The 20,780-nt window shown below is 42.0% G+C and overlaps 1 protein-coding gene and 1 long non-coding RNA gene across 2 annotated transcripts; one reads left to right on the top strand and one right to left on the bottom strand.

Annotated features, from left to right (window-relative positions):
• Positions 1-2,556: 2,556 nt before the first annotated feature.
• Positions 2,557-17,417, bottom strand: LOC121034195 (uncharacterized). Its single transcript, XR_005792323.1, has 5 exons — positions 16,982-17,417; positions 14,558-14,657; positions 12,683-12,802; positions 5,799-5,893; positions 2,557-3,668 (listed from the first exon to the last, which is right to left on the bottom strand). It is a non-coding gene; the product is annotated as an uncharacterized LOC121034195 (long non-coding RNA).
• On the top strand, positions 4,673-13,261 carry ODAPH (odontogenesis associated phosphoprotein). Its single transcript, XM_040481122.1, has 2 exons — positions 4,673-4,760; positions 12,485-13,261. Exons 1-2 carry the CDS (start codon positions 4,694-4,696, stop codon positions 12,877-12,879), a joined length of 462 nt encoding a protein of 153 aa, XP_040337056.1. The 5' UTR covers positions 4,673-4,693; the 3' UTR covers positions 12,880-13,261.
• Positions 17,418-20,780: the final 3,363 nt, after the last annotated feature.

The following is a 20,780-nucleotide window of genomic DNA, read 5'->3' as shown; positions in this document are numbered from 1 at the left end:
ATATATATAAAACATACAAATAAATAAGATATGGCAAGACAGTAACTCCATACATCACCAATGAAGAAGTAAGGTAGAATTTTCTGTCAAATAAGAATTCAATGAGATTTTTAAAAATTCTGTTCCTTTTGATCTGTCCGCTGTTGGCACTATCAGAGATCTGGTTAGGGCCTTAATGTGGCCTCCTGACCCGGTAGTTTTAGTCTTTAAGCAACAGGACTGGAGGCTTGCCCCATCCTCCTAGGTCTCCATTAAAGCATGTCTATTTTAGTATTAAGTGCAGAAAAGCTTGAAAAATTAAACTGGTGAGGAAAGGCAGAGCCCATACCTTTCAACCCTACTTCAGCTACCTGTGTTTTAGGATGACCCTTCTTAGTTGTATCAAGCAGAAGGTGTTACCTGGCTTCTTGTGAATATACTCATTTCTAGTTCTCCAATTCGCTTTGACCTAAGGGAGAAAATTCACTTTGCAGCTTGGCAGGAGTGCGACTGACTTTGCAACTGATTTGATCACCCAGTGGAGACAAAAAAGTCTTCCTCTTAGTACATCGATGTTTCCATTCCAGTGTTCCCTTTATCCTGAAACTTGTTCCTCCTTTTAGCAAATTCCTAAAGGCTCAAAGAAATGATCAACACACTTCACACGAGGTTGCTCTAAACGTTATTTTTTTTAACAGCAGCACTATTGGCATTTGGGGCCAGAGAGGACTTCGCTGTGGGGGACTGTGACAACAAAAACGTCTCTAAACATTGCCAAATGTCCTCTGGGAGAGGGGGGGAGCAAAATCCCCTCCGGTTGAGAACCACTGACCCCATACAGATATTTGCATTCCTTCCTTCCTTGGAAGAGCAAGACAAAGTTGAGAGTTAGAAGCAGAGAACTATGCCTGGGGTTGGGATCTAAGCTAGAGATTGATGGGAGATGGAATAAAACCATTGATCAAAACAGATCAGTAATACAATTTTGAATATTCACCTAAGGAATTTGGGTTTTGTTTTTTAAGCAATAGAGCATCATCAAAGGATCCTTAGAAAGTGATATAATTAGAGTTTCTTTTTAAGAACATTTTCTTGATCTTAGAATGAGAGGGGATTGAAAAGACAATAGCTGTCACAAAACTCGGACATGATGACTATGTGAGATAAAGCCTACAAGGTGGAAAGGAAGTGCCAGCCCCGCGTGCCGAGCCCACTGGCATGGAGGCTCTAAGGACAGATAATGCTCACTTCCCATGTTTGCTTTCAGTTGATCTTCAGTTTCCGTATCAACATCATCATGTGCGGCTTCCCTTGCAGGTTACTGTCTCAGAATATTTTCACCTTATACATCCCGAGTTTTTTTGGTTTTTAGTCGTTTTTGCCACCGGTGCTAGCAGGTACCATTCCCCTTCTTTGCCTGTTTCCTCTACACATGGGTTTACACTTTCAAAGGAACATCAGGGAATCTGATCCGCTACCCCCAGGGCAGACCTATGCGGGGAGCTTAGCCCCATTTGCATGAGTATTTTTTGAGTCTCCCAGAAAAATAATAAAAGAAATTTGGGGTCTGGTGGTTAGGTTCCGTGCATTCAGAATGAATGTCTTCTCGAAGAGAGAGGGGCAGCGTCGAAAGCTTATGTCAACCTCTCCACAGGGTGTTCCTGGTGGGCAGGAAACCCATCCAAAAGGAAGAGTAATCTATAGTGTAGAGCACTACCTGAGACACCAGTTGATTGTCTGATAGACAAATTTACATTTGGTTTCTTCTCTCACACCCCGTCTCTTTCATTTTGTTTTATATCATCAACAGAGCAAAGTTTTGTTTGTTACATACTTGAAAAAATCGTTTTCCTCCTTTGGAAGCTTCATTCCTTTATTTTATAAATTTCAGGACAATAGATGCAAACAGAAAAAACAATTACACCATTTGGCTTTTGTTATTTATTTCATCAACATTTAAACTGAAGGCTTGTCAGAAATCCAATAGAGAAAAGAAAGAGGATCAGAAAAAATGATACAAACTTCCATCAACTAAAAGTTTGCTTCAATAATTTACAGTAAATCCACAAAGAGGAACATTGGGCAGTAGTTAGAGATTACATGGATCGAATTTTATTGGCATGGTAATGTGTTTTCAATGCAGGGGGCAAAGTAATATATCATGTGGGGCCGCAACTGAATGGTCAAGAAAGATTTCTTGAGCTGTTTTTGGTGTAAAAAGGTACTTTTATTTATTTATTTATGTTTATTATTTACTTAATTGATTTTTAATATAATTTATTGTCAAATTGGCTTCCATACAACACCCAGTGCTCATCCCAGCAGGTGCCCTCCTCAATGCCCATCACCCACTTCCCCTCCCCCACCCCCCCATCAACCCTCAGTTTGTTCTCAGTATTTAAGAATCTCTTATGGTTTGCCTCCCTTCCTCTCTGTAACTCTTTTTTCCCCCTTCCCCTCCCCCATGGTCTACTGTTAAGTTTCTCAGGATCCACATATGAGTGAAAACATATGGTATCTGTCTTTTTCTGACTGATTTATTTCACTTAGCATAATATCCTCCAGTTCCATCCACGTTGCTGCAAATAGCAGGATTTTATTCTTTCTCATCGCTTTCAACAATAGCCAAATTATGGAAAGAGCCAGAAAGGTACTTTTATTACAGCACGGGGATAGGACCCATGGGCCGAAAGTGCTACACTTTCTGCTGCTTAGTGCTCAAGGGGGAGGGGACGTGCAGGGAGTATTAGATCATAAATGTCTTCTTCAAATTTCTACACGTAAAACTACTTTCACAAGATTTCTCTGGTGCTTATCCTTCAGCTTGATATTAACTATCAGTGAGATTTACACGCAGTCATGAGACCCTTTAAGACTGTAGCAAAGGGCACGTATTTGATCCTCATCGGAACAATGCAGGCTGTCAGTCAGCCTTCTGGGCTAAAGGTGAACATTTTTCTGCTTCAGTCCCTCATCAGTATATGTAATACCTCACCCAGTGACATAAAATTACAGATTTCTCTGCCTCCAGTACTCCTCTCTCTTGATACTCAAGACCCTTTATTGTTATTCTTAGTATTTAATGTCCTTGCACGAGCATAAGCTCCATGAGAGCAGAACCCTAAGTTTCAGTCCCAGCACCTAGACCAGTGTGTGGCACATGATACATGACCAACAGAGAGCTGCCCAATCAGTGGGTAATGCCCTGTTCTCCATGATCCCTGCTTCCTTTCCAAACTGCTGACAAATTGTCCATTTAATCATCTGTCCTAGAATTTTGCCTAGGATCCTCATCGGGCCTGTGGAATCTGCCATTTTCTAGTTTGTGAGTATTTGCATTCTTCCTCAGTTTGGTCCTCAGCTTGCATGGTCTCCCCCGATAGATTGTTAGCCCTTGGAAGCCAGGGACTGTGCTCTGTTTTGTTCTTTCTGCAATGCCCAGGAAAATGTTCTCAAAGTGGAGGCCTGTGGAGTGACTGAATGAGCAGACAACTATTAGCTCCTAAGAGAACAAGTTAAGAACTGGAGTCATTATAATTCACTGACAACCCTAACCAGTCCCTTTCATGGGCCAGGCCTTGTGGTTGGGGCTTCAGGTCAGTTACCTCTTCTATATCCATCACCACTCTGAGGGAAATACGACAAGGCCCATTTTACACAAGAGACGCCTCCGAGTCTCAGGGATTCACCTAGACAGGAAGAGAAGGTATCAAGATTGAAGCCAGTTTTCCCAATTCAAGATCCATGCTCTTTCTCATGGTGGCCATCCCCTCCCATCTCTCCTAGACAAACCGAATTCTCTCAGGAAACAAACCAGGCACACCATGTCCATCATAGGGACAATATGATGAATCAGAAGGAGCCCTGGAAACACAACTAACTGAGTTCATCTACCAAATGGCCACGTTTGAGGGCACCTGGGTGGCTCGGTCAGTTAAGCGTCCGACTTTGGCTCAGGTCATGATCTCACGGTTTGTGAGTTTGAGCCCGGCGTCAGGCTCTGTGCTGACAGCTCAGAGCCTGGAGCCTGCTTCACATTCTGTGTCTCCCTCTCTCTCTGCCCCTCCCCTGCTCACGCTGTTTCTCTCTCTCACACAAAACAAATAAACATTAAATTAAAAAAAAAATAGCCATGTTTGTGTGGACAGCGACCGTGATGGCTACTAGAGAAGATAGTTTTGTGACGCTGCTGCCTTTGGCTCCTGGACAAAAGCAGAGAAAAGAAAAAGCCGTAATCTCTGACCCAAGGCCTGTGAACAGCCTCTTCAAACCACCTGGGTCAGGAAGACTTTGGACAACACCCTCCCCATCCTGCTTGGCTTTTTAAAGTAAGTCAACCACACAGAGGGAAGCACTGTTGAGTATTCCCTAAACAGATTCTTTCTCTTGCCCAGGGAGACCCGTAGAACAAGTAAAGAGAGGGCACTACGGGCAGAGAAGATTGGAGGGAATTAAAAGGGTAGTGAGGGCGTGGTTGCCCACAATCTGACTCCAAAGGATAGATGAATGCCGTTTGGCTGTCATTCCAAGAAACTTCTGGTTAATAAACACTGTCTGGTATTTCCTTGCTGATTTCTTACCCTCATACCGCAGGCCCTGATTCCTGTGGTCCACTGAGCAAATGCAAATTACCTGAATCAGGCTGCCGGTGACTCACCGGCTCCCCTTTAAAGCAACTTGGGCTCAGGGCAGTGACTGCTCAGGGTGGAAAGCCATGGCTCCCCAACTCCGCTTCGCCTGCCGGCTATTGGTCTGCTGGGTGGTGGTAACCGTGGCAGAAGGTAAGGCTTTGGCTCTTATTCTACTGTGGGTCCCTAATTAATAAGTTGTGTGAAAAGACAACTATATGTATCCATGAACCGGACATAATTTTGTCAGCTTCCATCAGCCTGTGTGGTTGAGGAGAAAGAAGCTAAATTTTGTCATCTGAAGACCTTAGTCCTCGTCTCAGCCCTAACTGTGTGACTTCAGACATGCTTAAACTTTCTCACATCAGTCTCCTCATATGTGAGGTGACAGTATTAATAATTATTATGGGGGTTATAAGGACAAAATGAGCTGTCTTGCAAGAAAAGCTCTTCCAGCTCAAAACACTATTCAATACCAGTTGTTATTGTTGTAAAGCTAACAATTTCCACCCTGAATTACGGCAGGGTCCACCTCTTGCTATCCCCAGCAGCACAACAATTTGCACATGGTGGCTGTTTAATCTCTGTTTGTTAATTGCTTTAATTAATCACATCTAGGCAGCTGCGTCTTGGGGCTACCGAAGTGAACACAGCTTTCTCCAGGATTATATTACATTCTGCTTCTCCAGTGCTCCTATCCTCTTTCCTTTCCCCCATCACAAGGTTTCCCAGGCGGCCTGAGCTTTAAAATTGGTTTGCACACCCCTGGAGGAAAGAGAGAAAAGGCTAGGGAAGAGGGGAGAAAGGGAAAGGAGAGAAAGAGATGCTGGGGGATCTGGGTCTAATGTTGTTTCTTTCACAAGTCACCTTCGTTCCAGCACTAGATACTGTTCAGGGAGGTGAGACCCAGGAACAAACCAACTACCCTGGGGTCTCTGCAGGGGCTCAGCCAGACCCTGGTCATCTCCCCTCCCCCAAAGCTCACATACAGAGGAGAGGGGCAGAGACCCGGAGGCTGGGAGTGAGACCACCAGAGGTCACTTTGCCCAACCTCTGCATGAACTCTGGCAATCAGAAGGGGGGGAGATATTACAAATGACACCTGCCCCGTTCCCAAAACCAGACCCCCAAGCACCACCTGCTGAACGTGACATCTAAAAGAGGCATCGTAAAACACAACCAGCCACCTACCTGACATCTTCTTTCCAGAAAGTGAACCACTCTTCTGGAAACTTTGTAAATACATAGCTGAACAAGCTATAATGAGGTCATAGGTGTATCCACATCTGAAAAAAACACCAATTAAAATGTGAGATATGACTTCTGAATTTGGCTCATGCTTCCCACTGTCCCTCAGGCTGGCATCGAAACTCCTTCAAATGTAGCTTCGCTCTATCCATGCAGCCCTGGTTCCAGCTCGTCACTCACCTATCTGTGCCGTGTCTGGTCGTGTGTGGGTGTCCAAACTCACCCTGCCCTCACCTGTTTATTGCAATTCTGCTTCACCTGATGACATTTAAATGTAGCTATAGGATTGCTCCGCAAAGATTTTTTTTTTAAGGTACATAATTGAAAGGGGCGCCGGGGTGGCTCAATAGGTTAAGTGTCCTACTCTTGGTTTCAGCTCAGGTCATGATCTCATGGCTCATGAGGTCGAGCCCCATGTCGGGTTCTGTGCGGACAGCGCAGAACCTGCTTGGGATTCTGTCTCTGTCTTTCTCTCTTTCCCCCTCCCCTGCTGGCATGCATGTGCGTGCGCGCTCTCTCTCTCTCTCAAAAATAAACTTAAAACAAAAGAAACACATAATTTAAAAATTGCTATCTCTCTCTCTGACATCTCGGAATTATAGCAATTTGTACATCATCCGTGACACGTGCCTCTTTCTGCTCTGTAGTACAGATCCATGTATTTGTAGCACTTCCCAAGTGCAGGCCTGTGTCTTTATTATCTCTGAGTTTGCCATAACACCTAACACAGTAACTGCACACAGTGGAAATGACTGGCTTTATAGCACAGAATTTAAAGAGGCCTTTGTGACACTTTCTGGGCTCCAAATTCTTTCCCTGTAGGCTTAGAGATTTGACCAAAAGAGCCAGTCATTCTGTGAGTCTACAAAATGAGCTGAGTTGCAGTTATTGTGAGTAAATTCATCACAGAACTTATATTCCTTTCTGGTTCAACTCTGAAAGCACATGAGAATTTTCTATGACTCCATGGGCCTTATAAAGGGAGAACTGTGTACTTAAACATTATGTATGAGTTTACTTCTCTTAAAAATCAGTACAGTTCATTACAAACCAGCTATCGTCTGCCCAAATAACCACAGACTACAGGTAATTGTTCTGTTGGGGTTTTTTTTCTTTTTTTAAAGAAAAGGGACTTCTCATCCTTACTTTAAAAAAAAAAAAAGTACTAGTTGTTGATATGCTATGAATTTCATGTCTAGACTATAATAAACCTGCTCAAAATTGATATCCAAACTTCAAGTGATACTTTGGCTTGATTTTTTATTATAGTCTAATTTTAAATGTAAGTTATTGCAAATTTTCTGGGACTGAAATTAAATACTCATGAGCTTCACAAAATCTACAGAGAAAAACCCTCAACATCTGCCTGACCATTCATTCAATTTATTGACTATGTACTGGACCCCCCTCTAAGCCAGGTATATTGTAGGTGCTAAGGACAGAGCCATGACCAATAGAATCTCTGTTTTCATCAAGGTCCCGTTCTAATAGCATCTGTACCCTTTAGTCCTATCAGTAGCCACATATTTTATACCTAAAGTGGAACCCGATGGGCCCAAGAAAATGGGCCTTTGTGCTGATAGAATCTTTCTTCCATGACATTCAAGATTAATAATAACAGTAACTAATGCCTACTAAGTGCATACTGTGTATCAGACATGTTCTGGACACTTTACGTGTCTTAATTCAGATAATGCAACAAGCCAATGAGGTAGGTAGTATTTTTTTTTCCATTTTACAAATAAGGAAAAGGAGACTCAGAAAAATTAAGGAACCTGTCAATGGTCATACAGTTATTAAGTGGCAGAGCTCAGGGATCCTGGTTCTAGAGTCTATGCTTTAAACACTATCATGTTCTGTCTTATAAATGTTTTTTAATCTATATTTATTTTTATAATGTTTATTAACTTATTTTTTAGAGAGAGAGAGAGAGAGTGGGGGAGGGACAAAGAGAGAGGGAGACAGAGTATCCCAAGCAGGCTCCGTGTTATCAGCACAGAGCCCCATGCGGGACTCGAACCCAAGAACTGTGAGATCATGACCTGAGTCTAAACCTCAGACACTTAACTGACTGAGCCACCCAGGCACCTCTCAATCTGTATTCAAATATTTCACCTACTTTGGTCTGATTAATGTCACAGAAGGGCTCTCATCTTTGACATTCAGTGCCTTTGGGGGCATGTCTGTGTGTTAAATATTGAAAACCATCTATTTATAATGATCGCATCATCTCTGAGAGGTGGGGAGATGGTAACTTTGGCAATTATGGAAACAGAGATTTCTCTCAATCAATTCAATTCCACTGCAGGCACTGTGGCAGGGCTAAGGAGATGTGGTCTACAGGGTCGTCATGTGGATGTTCCGGTGGAGAAATACAACCACTGAATAGTAATCACATGACTGATGAGTATTCTGAAAGTGGACTCCCAGAGTGGTATGGAAGCATAGCGCCAAGGGCTTTAAGCCAGCCTCAGGGTAGGAAAGACCTCACTGAGGAAATGAGGCATGAAATATGCGTAGGAGTAAGCCAGGCAAAGAGGACAGGAAATGGTGCTTGGGTATCTGGAACCAGTTTGTTAAAAGCCCAGACTGGTAATGACTTTTGCCAAAGTAGGTTTTCTTGAGTAGAGAAAGCACAGTCAGGTTCCAGTAGATTAAATATGGGGGGCCATAGGGAGCGCATGTAGATGACTGTGTAGATATCTCTCTGAAGTGAGAGAGATAAGAACCAAAGAAGTTCATGGCAGATCACTGAAGTTTTCTTTCTGAAATATGCAGCTAAGTAGTCTACTTACAAAGGTAGAGAGACTTTTGAAGAAAATTCTTCAAATGAATGACAAAGAATGAGAATTTTGAAGGGGCTTTGAGAAGAGTGTCAAAGATTCAGAAGCTAGTGGGAATGGAGCAGAATGAGGAGAAACAAAAGAATTGGTGAGCAGTGTTAACTCAGCCAAAGTTGGAGACCATGAATGGCATCAATGTCCTCACCCAAATGTGTGGCCTTAACCTGTATAGTTTCCCAAATCAATCCCTATGGTTCCCACATTTTAGAGCCCTTGTGCTAGTCAACCAGTGCCCTGCAATAGTCATCATGTGTCTAGTTTGCTGGAAGAATATGGTTTTACGTGGTCCTGCCCACATTCTTGGGCTGGTTACTAGGACAAGCTTGTATCTTGATATAGAGCTCTTGGAAATCCCCGGAAGAGAGCAGTGAACACTGCTGGACATCCCAGAATCAGAGAAAACCTACCTACCAGGCTCTAACACCCCAGAGTCAGCAGGAAGATTTGGTTGAATAGCCTCAGGTTTGAGAAATGAGATGAGCACAGGGGTAGGTGGTTGATTTGTTGTTAATGGCTGGAATACAGTGTACTGAGAGGCAGAGCTCAGGCCTAGCTAAGTCTGATCTAATAACAAAATGTCAAGATGGAGTTTAAGAAGAAAGTTAGTTTCTGGTGCCTCGGTGGCTCAGTTGGTTGAGTGTCTGACTCTTGATTTCAGCTCAGGTCATGATCCCAGGGTCATGCTTAAGATTCTGTCTCTCTCTCCCTCTGTCCTTCTCCCTGGCTCACATGCATGCATTCTCTCTCTCTCTCTCTCTCTCTCTCTCTCTCTCTCTCTCTCTCAAAAATAAAATAAATATTATTTAAAAAAAATTTTTATCTTTATTTTTGAGATAGAGACAGAGCTCAAGCAGAGCAAGGGAAGAGTGAGAGGGAGACACAGAATCTGAAGCAGGCTCCAGGCTCTGAGCTGTCAGCACAGAGCCTGATGCAGGGCTCAAGCCCATGAACTGTGAGATCATGAGCTGAGCTGAAGTCAGGGGCTTAACCAACTGAGCCATCCAGGTGCCCCTAAAATAAATCTTTAAAGAAGAAAGAAGAAAGAAGGAAGAAGGAAGAAGAAGGAGGAGGAGGAAGAGGAAGAGGAGAGGGAAGAGGAGGAAGGGGGGAGGAGGAGGAGGGGGAGGAGAAGAAGGAGAAGGAGAAGAACAAGGAGGAGAAAGAGATGGAGAAGGAGAAGAAAGAAGAAGAAAGCTAGCTTCTCCACACTGACTGGATTCTCTGCAGAAAGCTTTCATGTTACAACAGTTCAGGAACAGACACCCACTCAAGCCAGCTTAAGAAGAGAATAAAGTAGGGGCACCTCAGTGGCTCAGTCGGTTGAGCATCTGCCTCTTGATTTTTGGCTCAGGTCATGAGCTAACCATCATGAGATCAAGCTCTGCTTAGGACTCTCTCTCTCTCTCTTTCCCTCTCTGCCCCTCCCACAAGCGCGCGCGCACACACACACACGCTCTGCCTCCCTCTCTCTCAAAATAAATAAATTTTAAAAAGGAGGCACCTGGGTGGCTCAGTCGGTTGACTTCAGCTCAGGTTATGAACTCACACCTGGTGAGTTTGAGTCCCAGGTCGGGCTCTGTGCTGACAGCTCAGAGCCTGGAGCCTGCTTCGGGTTCTGTCTCTCTCTCTCTCTCTCTGCCCCTCCCCTGCTCATGCTTTGCCTCTCTCTCTCAAAAATAAACATTAAAAAAAAATTTTTAAAGAGTAGGTGGAGTGATTATTATAAGGATATTTCTAAGACCCTTGTGCACAGCCAGGCTTCAGAGGGATCAGCCCTAAAGAGTCAAGAACCAAGGCTACTCTTACCACCACTCTGTTACCACATGGTCACTTGTCTCTCCTTCTCTGAAAGGTCTTACCATTTTATGGCATCTATGGAAAGACTGGCTTCTCTGCTTACTCATCATTTCAACTGGCCAAACAAAACCTAACACTCCAGTCCCTGCCCTACACCTTCCACTAACATCTTCCACTGTGTCTCTTTGTTGAAATCCTTAAATGAGAATCTGATTGGTCACTGACCAACCAATGAATGAGATGAATGTCTATCAGCAGGCCAATCATCCATAGTCAAAGATACGTAGGACTGACCTTTCCAGGAGTTGTGGGTAAAGCAGAATCTCCAGAAGGGGCTATAAACACAAGCAGGAAATAGGTATGTCCTACACAACCAAGAAATCTGAATTCAGTTGTTCTAAAGGTGAGGGGAATCCAGTTCTTTGAAGTGCCTCAGTACTTTCAACTTTCTGTGGGGAATTTGTTTTTCCATAATTTACATATAGCATCCCCTTCCAGGCCTGTGTAGGTAAGTTTGTAAGAACATGAAAGAATAATTTTCTGAAGGGCTTACTTTTTCATAGCCAATTCCATTGGATGATACAGAGAAGAGTGTTCTCTATAGAGAAGACCTTGACACTTGAGCTTGACCCAAATTTCTTCTCAGAAACTAATTTCATCCTGGTTTTTAGTACTTGCTCCCCTCCTGTGTGTAGATGCCCACCCCCACCCCCCCACTTCCCTCTTTAGAGAATGATTTCAGTGCTAGGGGAAGTGAAGCAGACCCCTTGGATGAATAGCCTTCACAGGGAGGGGCAGTTATTCTTATTTTCTTAACATTAATTCTTTTCCTCCGCTGAATTCTCTTATTTTTTAATTTTTTTTTTAGTGTTTATTTATTTTTGAGACAGAGAGAGACAGAGCATGAATGGGGGAGGATCAGAGAGAGGGAGACACAGAATCTGAAGCAGGCTCCAGGCTCCGAGCCGTCAGCACAGAGCCTGATGTGGGGCTCGAACTCACAGACTGTGAGATCATGACCTGAGCCGAAGTTGGCTGCTTAACCAACTGAGCCACCCAGGCGCCCCTGAATTTTCATTATTTGGTTATAACTTATGAACAATAAAATATACAAATCTTAGAGGTACAGACTAATCACATTTTACATATACACATATATGTATGTATGTATATAAACATGTGTGTACGTATATGTATGTGTAAATATAAATGTGTGTGTGTCTCCATAACCACATAACAACCACCTGAAACAAGATCTAAAGAATCCTACCTTAAAAAATAATAAAAATAAAGAATTCTTTTTCCACAAAATAACACCTACCCTAACCCTAAATTAATTACTTAAGAATTTTTTGTGACCATAGATGGGTTTTCCTTGTTCTTGAACTTTATATAAGTGGAATCTTACAGTACGGACTCTTTTGTGTCTAACTCCTTTTGCTCAATATATCTGTGGGATGCCTCTATGTTGTCATATTAGTAAGTCTTCCTTTATTTGTTGCCCCCTTTTCATTGTATATACACAGTTTGTTTAACCTTTCTCCTATTGATGGACACTTGTACTGTTTCCAAGCTTAAGAGCTATTATGAATAAGGCTTAAGAAGGGTGGGGGTGGGCAGCCGAATGCCTCAATGGGAAGAGCATCTGACTCTCAATCCCAAAGTCCTGACTTCAAGCCCCGTGTCGGGCATGGAGCCTACTTAAAAAATAATAATATGAATATGAACAAGGCTGCTATGAACATTCGTGAAGTAGTCTTTTGAAGACATATGCATTCATTTCTCTTGGATAAATTCCTCAGAGTAGGACTGCTGGGTCATGAGGTGTGTTCATGTTTCATTCTGTTGGACCTTGGCAGTTTTTTCAAACTTGTTTTGAGACTTCTCTATTTCTCTCTCCCAATCTTTCTGCCCTGCTGCCATCTAAAGTATCTCCCTTCTGCTTTTGTTATCAGGCCTTTTTGCTGACTTGCACCTTTCTCCCCGCAGGACAAAAAGCAGTAGCCACCCCTCTTAGAGGTTCACAAGATGATGGAGGCCCTACAGACTGCGAGATCTTTACACTCACCCCTCCACCCACCATAAGGAACCCGGTGACGAGGATTCAGCTCGTCCCAAGGACACCCAAGTGTCCCTTTCACTTTTTTCCACAAGGGCCTAGAGTCCACATTAGGTTTCCAAACAGACCTTTCCTTCCTCGGAAGTGCAATCGTCGTTTTCAGTTTCGTCCGTTCTTTTGGCCACACAGTCGCCTCACTCCTCATTACAGATACTTCCCCAGAAGAAAACTGTGGAGAGGAAGCTCCTCTGAAGAAAGCAGAGAGAAAAGAGAAGCCCCAGACATGCTGATGCAAAAGAGGCCAATACCTCCGAAAAGAGATTAAAAACATTCCTGCTTTCTTTTTCCAAACTAAAGTGATTGGAGTTGAACATGAAGTATCTTAAACACCACAGACTAGAAATCGTTCTTAATGTCTGCAGGGAAGATATCGGCTTACAGGATATTCATGTTTGCCAGATAGGAGCGATAACTACATTACTCTTATCCCCAACTTTTTAAGATCTCAGGATATTCATGCAAATAAAATCCTAAAGTGGGTGGTTCCAAGAATTCCTGTACAGACTGCAATGCCAGGAGAATCAGCTCTCTCTTCTAAATTAAAGTGAAAGCATTTAAACAAATCGATATAAACCAAACGAAGACATTAATGACACCCTTTTTACTCACTGGAAAACTTACAGAGCGAAGTGCATTTACAAAGTGAACTGTAAATGGGGCGCCTGGGTGGCTCAGTCGGCTAAGCATCCGACTTCAGCTCAGGTCATGATCTCACAGTTCGTGGGTTCGAGCCCCGCGTCAGGCTCTGTGCTGACAGCTCAGAGCCTGGAGCATGTTTCAGATTCTGTGTCTCCCTCTCTCTCTGACCCTCCCCCGTTCATGCTCTATCTCTCTCTGTCTCAAAAATAAATAAACGTTAAAAAAAAAATTAAAAAAAAAAAAAAAACAAAGTGAACTGTAAAGGAAATTATAGAAAACTGAAAGTTTAATGTTATTCTTATTCTATTCTCTGTTTGGCCATGGTGTAGATAGTGGCTACTTATTCATTTATCTTTTACCGAGGTGTAATTGACATACATTATATTAGTTTCAGATGTACAATGTAATGATTCCATATTTGTATATATTGCAAAAAATCACAATAAGTCCAGTTAACAACCATTACCATACAAGTTACGATTTTTTTTTCTTACAATGAGAACTTTCAGGATCCACTCAGTTTTCTAATGACAACGACAAAAGAATTATAATCATTAAAGCAAAACAAAGTTATGGGGCATCTAAGATAATACCTTGAAGATATCAAAAACTAAATTACCTAACTTAAAAAACTATTTTTTAACTGTAATATCTAAAGTTACTTTTATGTTGACTTTTTAAGCAACCAGTGCAAATTAGTTTGATAAGTATCTCACTGTTTCTCACCTTATCATCATATGGATACTAGCTTAGATTGCTTATTATTTATTTCCCCTAGAACTTTCAGTAAGGTTCCAGACTCAAAGTCTGATTAAAAGTTTACATGGATGATTTCACTCATATGTGGAATTTAAGAAACACAGCAGATGAACATAGGGGAAGGGAAGGAAAAATATGATAAAAACAGAGAGGGAGGCAAACCATAAGAGACTCCTAAATACAGAGAACAAACTGAGGGTTGTTGGAGGGGCATTGGGTGGGGGGATGGGCTACATAAGTGATGGACATTAGGGAGGGCACTTATTGGGATGAACACTGGGTGTTACATCCCAGAAATGAATCACTAAATTCTACTCCTGAAACCGTTATTACACTATATGTTAACTTGGATTTAAATAAAATTTAAAAAAAATTTTTTTTTAGTTTACATGGATGTTCTTGTAACTCTAGAGCTCCAAAGACATAAGTTGAGTCAACTATAGGAAGCTGAGCGTGCAACAGGAGTTAACAAATCCCACCGCTTGCATTCATTGGGCATTACTGTAGCCATTCTGTAAATACTGCCTCCTGTCTGTGCCACTCACCTTGCCTGTAATATAGGAACTTGACTTTTGCAAATGTGGTCAAGGGCTTACACCTGTTCCTCCCAAGAAGTGCGTGCAAAAGTTGCTGCTGCTGCCACTGCTTTTACAAAGGAAAAAAAAAAAAGAACATAAAGACATGAGGTCGCTGGGAGTGTTGCCTGGGAAAGGAAGAGACAGAGAAATTCATCGTACTGTTCTTCTTTGCTATGTGAAAAGATAAAAAGGAAAAAAAAGTTCCTTCACTCACTTCCTAGCAAATTTTCTTATAGGAACAGATATTTGCTTCAAAAGTATGAGCTTAAATAAAAACTGTATTTGAAATCCTAAGAAACTCTGTATTTTGTAATAAACTGGCTGTCTCGTTTGCTTTCTTTTTGATTCGTGGGGCATAATCAGAAAAGGGCCAAAGTCGGGCAAACCTGAAGACAGGTAAATGTTTGTGTTTGAATCTCACCTCCCTTTCTGGACCCCCTCCTCTATTACAGCACTCTTCCTGTTCCCCACTCCCACTCCAGAGTCTTCCATGGCTCACAGGAATCCCAAACTCAATTGCTCTGAAATCTAGTCCATGGAGACCCTGCTGGGTGACATACAAACCTCAGAAAAATTAAGACAAACTAAAGCATCACCGCTTCAATGCCTCAGTCACTGCATCTGTTATGGAAAGCAGGCTGTTTCTGCAGTGTTTCATAGTGGGGACCTTTTCCAGAATAACTCTGGGTATAATTGCAACATTCCTCCCCCCTTGAACATGCATAGAGTTGCCCATATGAAAAGTAGCCTACACCTGTAATTTAAAACGTATGATTTAAATGATTTTAAAAAAAATCATGATTAAAAAAAATGTGTATCCTTTTGTCTAATAAATTTTTCTTTAAAAATACAGTGATGCCTAGCAGGTTTATTGCCTCAGGGAGATCGTTTTCATCACTAACACCTCAAAGTGAATTTATGTATCAAATGTGTTCCTCTTAGCATGTAAGTGGGCTTTGTTGCTTTTAAAGCAATGGAAGGGTGTGATAACTCTTGTGCTTTGTGGCATGAACAGCCTATGCATGTCTAAAGTTCCGATTATGCTAGAAAGGCATAACCTGAATCTAATCATCAGACAAACCCAGACTGAGGGACATTTACAAAACACCTGCTGAGTAATCTTCAAAAATGTAGATGTCGTGGTAGGCAAAGGTTAAAGGAGATCAAAGAGACATGATAATCAAATGTAACATGTGGTCCTGGAGGTGGGAAGGAGAGGGAGAGATTACCAGAAAGAATAGTATTGGGATGACTGGCAAAATTTTAATGTGGCCATGTATTACATAATAGCCTTATGTCAGTGTTAATTTTTTTGAATTTTATGATTATGTAAGAGAACATCCTTATATAATAAGATGAAGTATTTGAAGGTAAAGGAGTATGATTTCTTCTCAAAACCATTTCATCTCAAATCATTCAGGGGGCAGCCAAACCAGGAGAGGAGGGACATGCAGGCTGCATGGGGTTGGCTACTAAATGATTGGTTTGTGGCCCATTTAAACCCTGGAGTTTGCTACGCCCCTGATTAAACATGAAAAATTAAGAAAGAGCTGACTTATTTTATAGATGTTACCGTATGGCATTTGGAAAATCATTTGAAACCAATCAAATGTTAGTTTGCTGGGACTGCTATAATGAAAATGCCACAGCCTGGGATGCTTAAACAGTGAAAATTCACTTTCTCACAGTACTGGAAGCTGGAAGTGCAAAGTCAAGGTGTCAAGAGGGTGGCCTTCCTCTGAGGCCTCTCCCCTTGGCTTGCAGATGGCTCCCCTCTGACTGCCTCTTTACAGGGTCTTTCTTCTGTGCACGTGTGTGCCGGTGTCTTTCCTGTGTGTGCAATTTTTCTCTTCTTAATAAGGATATCTGTCAGATTGGATATCTCCAAATATAGTCACCCTCTGACGTATTGGGGATTAACACTCCAACATACGAATGTCAGGATAAATTCAGCCCATAACACGAGGTATCCAATTTTGAAAGCAATGAACTACAAACTCCTAGAACAGCTGCATAATCTAGAGAAAGCTGGCTTTGATTCTACAGAACACAGTGGGACAATGCTCAGGTGCTTCCAGGAAGGAAGGAAGGAAGGAAGGAAGGAAGGAAGGAAGGAAGGAAGGAAGGAAGGAAGAGGTTCAGCATTTTCCTTTTTTAAGCACAGAGCATATCTGACTTATTTGTATAATAAAATGTAAGTAACTTTCAAGTTCCTACTGGAACCTCCAGGCTTGTTCTGAACAGCAGAGAAACAAAGGCATCAAGGATGGGAGGTGCAAACGAGTAGGCGCAGCTGAAACCAGGCACTGGGGCAGTCAGTTCTATATACCTCAGCACCTCCTAGGGTCAGCACCGCGTAGAACCACTGAGTCATCATGAAATAGCTCTTACCTGGAAGCACAGAGTCCATCAACAGTAGAAAGGATGACTAAATTGTTATTGTGTCATACAGTGGAATACCACACAGTAAGGCAAAACCGTGGATGACGGCTTCACATCACAGCATAAATGAACCTCACTTCATGTTGAGTGAAAGATGTCAAATACAAAAGAATACATACAATAAGATTTCATGTATATTAAATTCAGGGGCAGGCAAAACTAATCCATGGTGACAGAGGTCAGAATCGTGATGACATTTAAGGGGTGGTTGGCTGAGTAAGGGCAAGAGGGAGACTGCTAGGAGCTAGAAATATTCCATAACTGGGGGCACCTGGGTGGCTCAGTTGGTTAAGTATCCGACTTCGGCTCAGGTCATGATCTCACAGTGCGTGAGGTCCGCATTGGGTTGTCTGCTGTCAACGTAGAGCCTGCTTCAGATCCTCTCTCCCCATCTCTCTCTGCTCCCCCCCAAAAATAGATGAACATTTTAAAAAAACAAAAAGAAAGAATTATTCCATAACTGGATCTGGATGGTAGTCACACAGGTGTGTGCATTTATAAAAATTCATCAAACCGTACACTTAAGATTTACGTATCTTACTATATGTAAGTTATCAGTTAAAAATTTTTAATGCTGTAGGGGCGACTGGGTGGCTCAGTCAGCTAAGCATCCGGCTTCAGCTCAGATCATGATCTTGCGGTTCGTGGGTTTGAGCCCCGCATCTGGCTCTGTGCTGACAGCTCAGAGCCTGAAGCCTGCTTCAGATTCTGTGTCTCCCTCTCTCGCCCCTCCCCAACCCATGCTCTGTCTCTCTCTGTCTCTCAAAAACAAATAAACATTAAACAAATTTTTTAATCTGTTTAATGCTGTAGTATAAAAGAAATCAGTAAATATATGCTAATTATAATTATAGATTTGTTTACCAAGCAAGCATTCAAATATTCTATTTTCTGGTAGATACCAAGGTTGTATAAAGTAATACTTCCCTGATAATAAATCAGACCAAGAAAGGCAAATACTGTATTATATCACTTATATGTGGAGTCTAAAAAAGCCAATCACCGAGACAGGGAGAGCAGGGTGGTGGTCGCCAGGGGCTGAGGGGTGGGGAAATGGGGAAATGTTGGTCAAAGAGCATAAACTTCCAGTCATAAGATTAACATGTTCTGGGAATCTAACATACAGTGTGGTGATTATAGTTAATGACACCGTATTATAGACTTGAAAATTGCCAAGAGAGTAGACCTGAAATATTCTCACCACAAAAACAGAGATCGTAATCATGTGACAGGATGGAGATGTCAGCTAACACTACTGCGGTAATCATACCGCAATATATGTGTGTCAAATCACCATGTTGTACGCCTTAAACTTATACAATGATCAATGTCAATTATCTCTCAATAAACGGCAGGGGAGCCATATTTCACTGGAGAAATATTTCACTGAAACATCACCTCCTCACAGTAAGCAGAAGACTGCATATTTTTCAGTATATGGCAATAAGCATTTGTCTTTCCCAGCGAAGGCAAATTTCAACTGGAGTAGTCTGAACAGCCTTAAATATAACCCTATACTTCATACAGTTGGTTAGCCAAAGAACCACAGAAAGACATTAACACGCATGCCAAACAGAAAATCTCTCCTACAATGTCAACATGGGAAATTTATGATAAGCCTGAATTGGACAGTAGCGGTTCAATGATTTGTATAGAAGGGACCGTGACAAAATATGACATCTGAAACCTCCTGACACAGATGTCCAAGTCCTTACGGTGGCCTGCATGACCTGGACTCCCATTCTGGGTCCCCAACCTTTTCCTCTCTGACCTTATCTCCTACCGGTCTCTTCTTTTTTCACTCCACTCGGACACACTACCTGCCTCACTGTTCCTCAAGTAAACCAAGCATATACCTGTTAGTGAACTTTTTTTTTTAAAGTTTTGCTCAACCTTTTATTTATTTATTTTTTTAATTTTTTTTGTAACACTTATTCATTTTTTGAGAGACAGAGCATGAGTGGGGGAGGAGCAGAGAGAGAGGGAGACAAAGAATCCGAAGCAGGCTCCAGGCTCTGAACTGACAGCCCAGAGCCCGACATGGGTCTTGAACTCACAAACCATGAGATCATGACCCGAGCCGAAGTCAGACGCTCAACCGACTCAGCCACCCAGGTGCCCCTGTTAGTGAACTTTTAAACTTCCTGATATTTAACCCTAGGTGATTCCAAATCAGCTTCCACATACCAGGAGAAACCTCAGGATTTTAAAATCTTCTCCAGAAAAGGGGCACCTGGGTGGCTCAGTTGGTTAAGCACTCTTGATTTCAGCTCAGGTCATGATCTCATGGTTTGTGAATTGAAGCCCTGACAGGGCGGGGCCTGCTTGAGATTCTCTCTCTTCCTCTCTCTCCAGCCCTCTCCCACTCATGCATGCACACTCCCTCTCTCTCTCTTTCTCTCAGAAATAAATAAGCATTAAAAAATAAAATAGGGGCACTGGGTGGCTCAGTCCATTGAGCAACTGACTTCAGCTAGGGTCATGATCTCGCAGTTTATGAGTTGGAGCCCATGCCAAGGTCTGTGCTGACAGCTCAGAGCTTGGAGGTGGCTTTGGATTCTGTGCCGCCTTCTCTCTCTGCCCCTCCCCCACTTACATTCTGTCCCTCTCTCTCTCTGTCTCTCTCTCTCTCAAAAATAAATATGCACTAAAATTTTTTAAAAAATAAAATAAAATAAAAAATAACACCTTAAATCAAATTAAATTAAATTTCCCCAGAAAAAAATAACTTATTGAGGAGATACATACATCCCTCTCAAAAAATAGTTACTGCCACCTATGCATGCTTTCAACCTTCTTTTAGGAATTTTAACGTGAATATCCCTCTGTTTTAGTGCAGATAAATCCCTCTCTTTTGGGAATTTGTTAGAGAACTGGTCGTAATAGCAACCAGAGATAGAGAATCCGCCAATAATAATCACTCACTCATTTTGTAATTTCGTCAGGCTTTCATTAGCAACATCTATCACTTAAAAAAAAAAAAAAATCTGAGTCCAGTCCTCTCTGTCAAGTTTTCTTCCAGGCCAAGGGAAGACATACAGGTTTCCTAGGAAGGCTAATCATCTGAGATGCCTCCTCAAACTGTTAGTCTTTAAATATCTGTTCACCAGTTGGGAGAAACTGATTTTCTGACAACAAAATTAATAACACACTTTGGTTCATGTTCTAAACAGAAGGGTTATTACATGTTTAGTACATAGTAAACCCTTTACTTTCTTTAGAAATATCTTTCAAAAATAAAAAAAATTTTAATTAAAAAAAAGAAATACATTTCAAAATTTTCTTCCCTTGGAGAATTAGATGCCCACCCTTATTCAAAACAGAGGTAGATTTCATACGATCATTGTGATCATTTATGATCATTATACGATCATAAAATTGTGTTTGAAATCTGTTTTAAAGTTCTCCATGTTGGCAAAGCATTTCTCGTTTTCTGTAGTCCCTTTTCAGTTTTCCTTGGTGGTGCTTTTCTCAAATCAACATGTTGAGAAGTACATTAAGGGCTTACGTTTTAGACACAAAATAGGTCGCTCATTTCCCCTAACCAAGACGTTCCACAGTATTTCAAATTACGAGTTCTTGTGGACTGAGGGCTGACTTACACATACCAGCTGGCTGACATCAAGGTTGGAAGTGTGTCTGGGGCTGTACCAGGCAAACTCCCCATGAGGCATGCCAACAGAACTAGCCAGTGTGGACTCCCCAAATCCCATTCATTGTGAGCACTGGCTTACATTTTGCTGCTTGT

The sequence above is a fragment of the Herpailurus yagouaroundi genome, unplaced genomic scaffold, assembly GCF_014898765.1.
Source record: "Herpailurus yagouaroundi ecotype Mexico unplaced genomic scaffold, PumYag 28, whole genome shotgun sequence".
In the NCBI taxonomy this organism is placed as follows: Eukaryota; Metazoa; Chordata; class Mammalia; order Carnivora; family Felidae; genus Herpailurus; species Herpailurus yagouaroundi.
This window is presented reverse-complemented; position numbering and strand designations above follow the sequence as displayed.

What these genes read in the sequence shown, in the direction of transcription:
- ODAPH (XM_040481122.1), top strand. Translation starts at nt 4,694, where the DNA reads ATGGCTCCCCAACTCCGCTTCGCCTGCCGGCTATTGGTCTGCTGGGTG. An exon ending in GGTGGTAACCGTGGCAGAAG is followed by an intron (nt 4,761 to 12,484) that starts GTAAGGCTTTGG and finishes TTCTCCCCGCAG; the next exon opens with GACAAAAAGCAGTAGCCACC.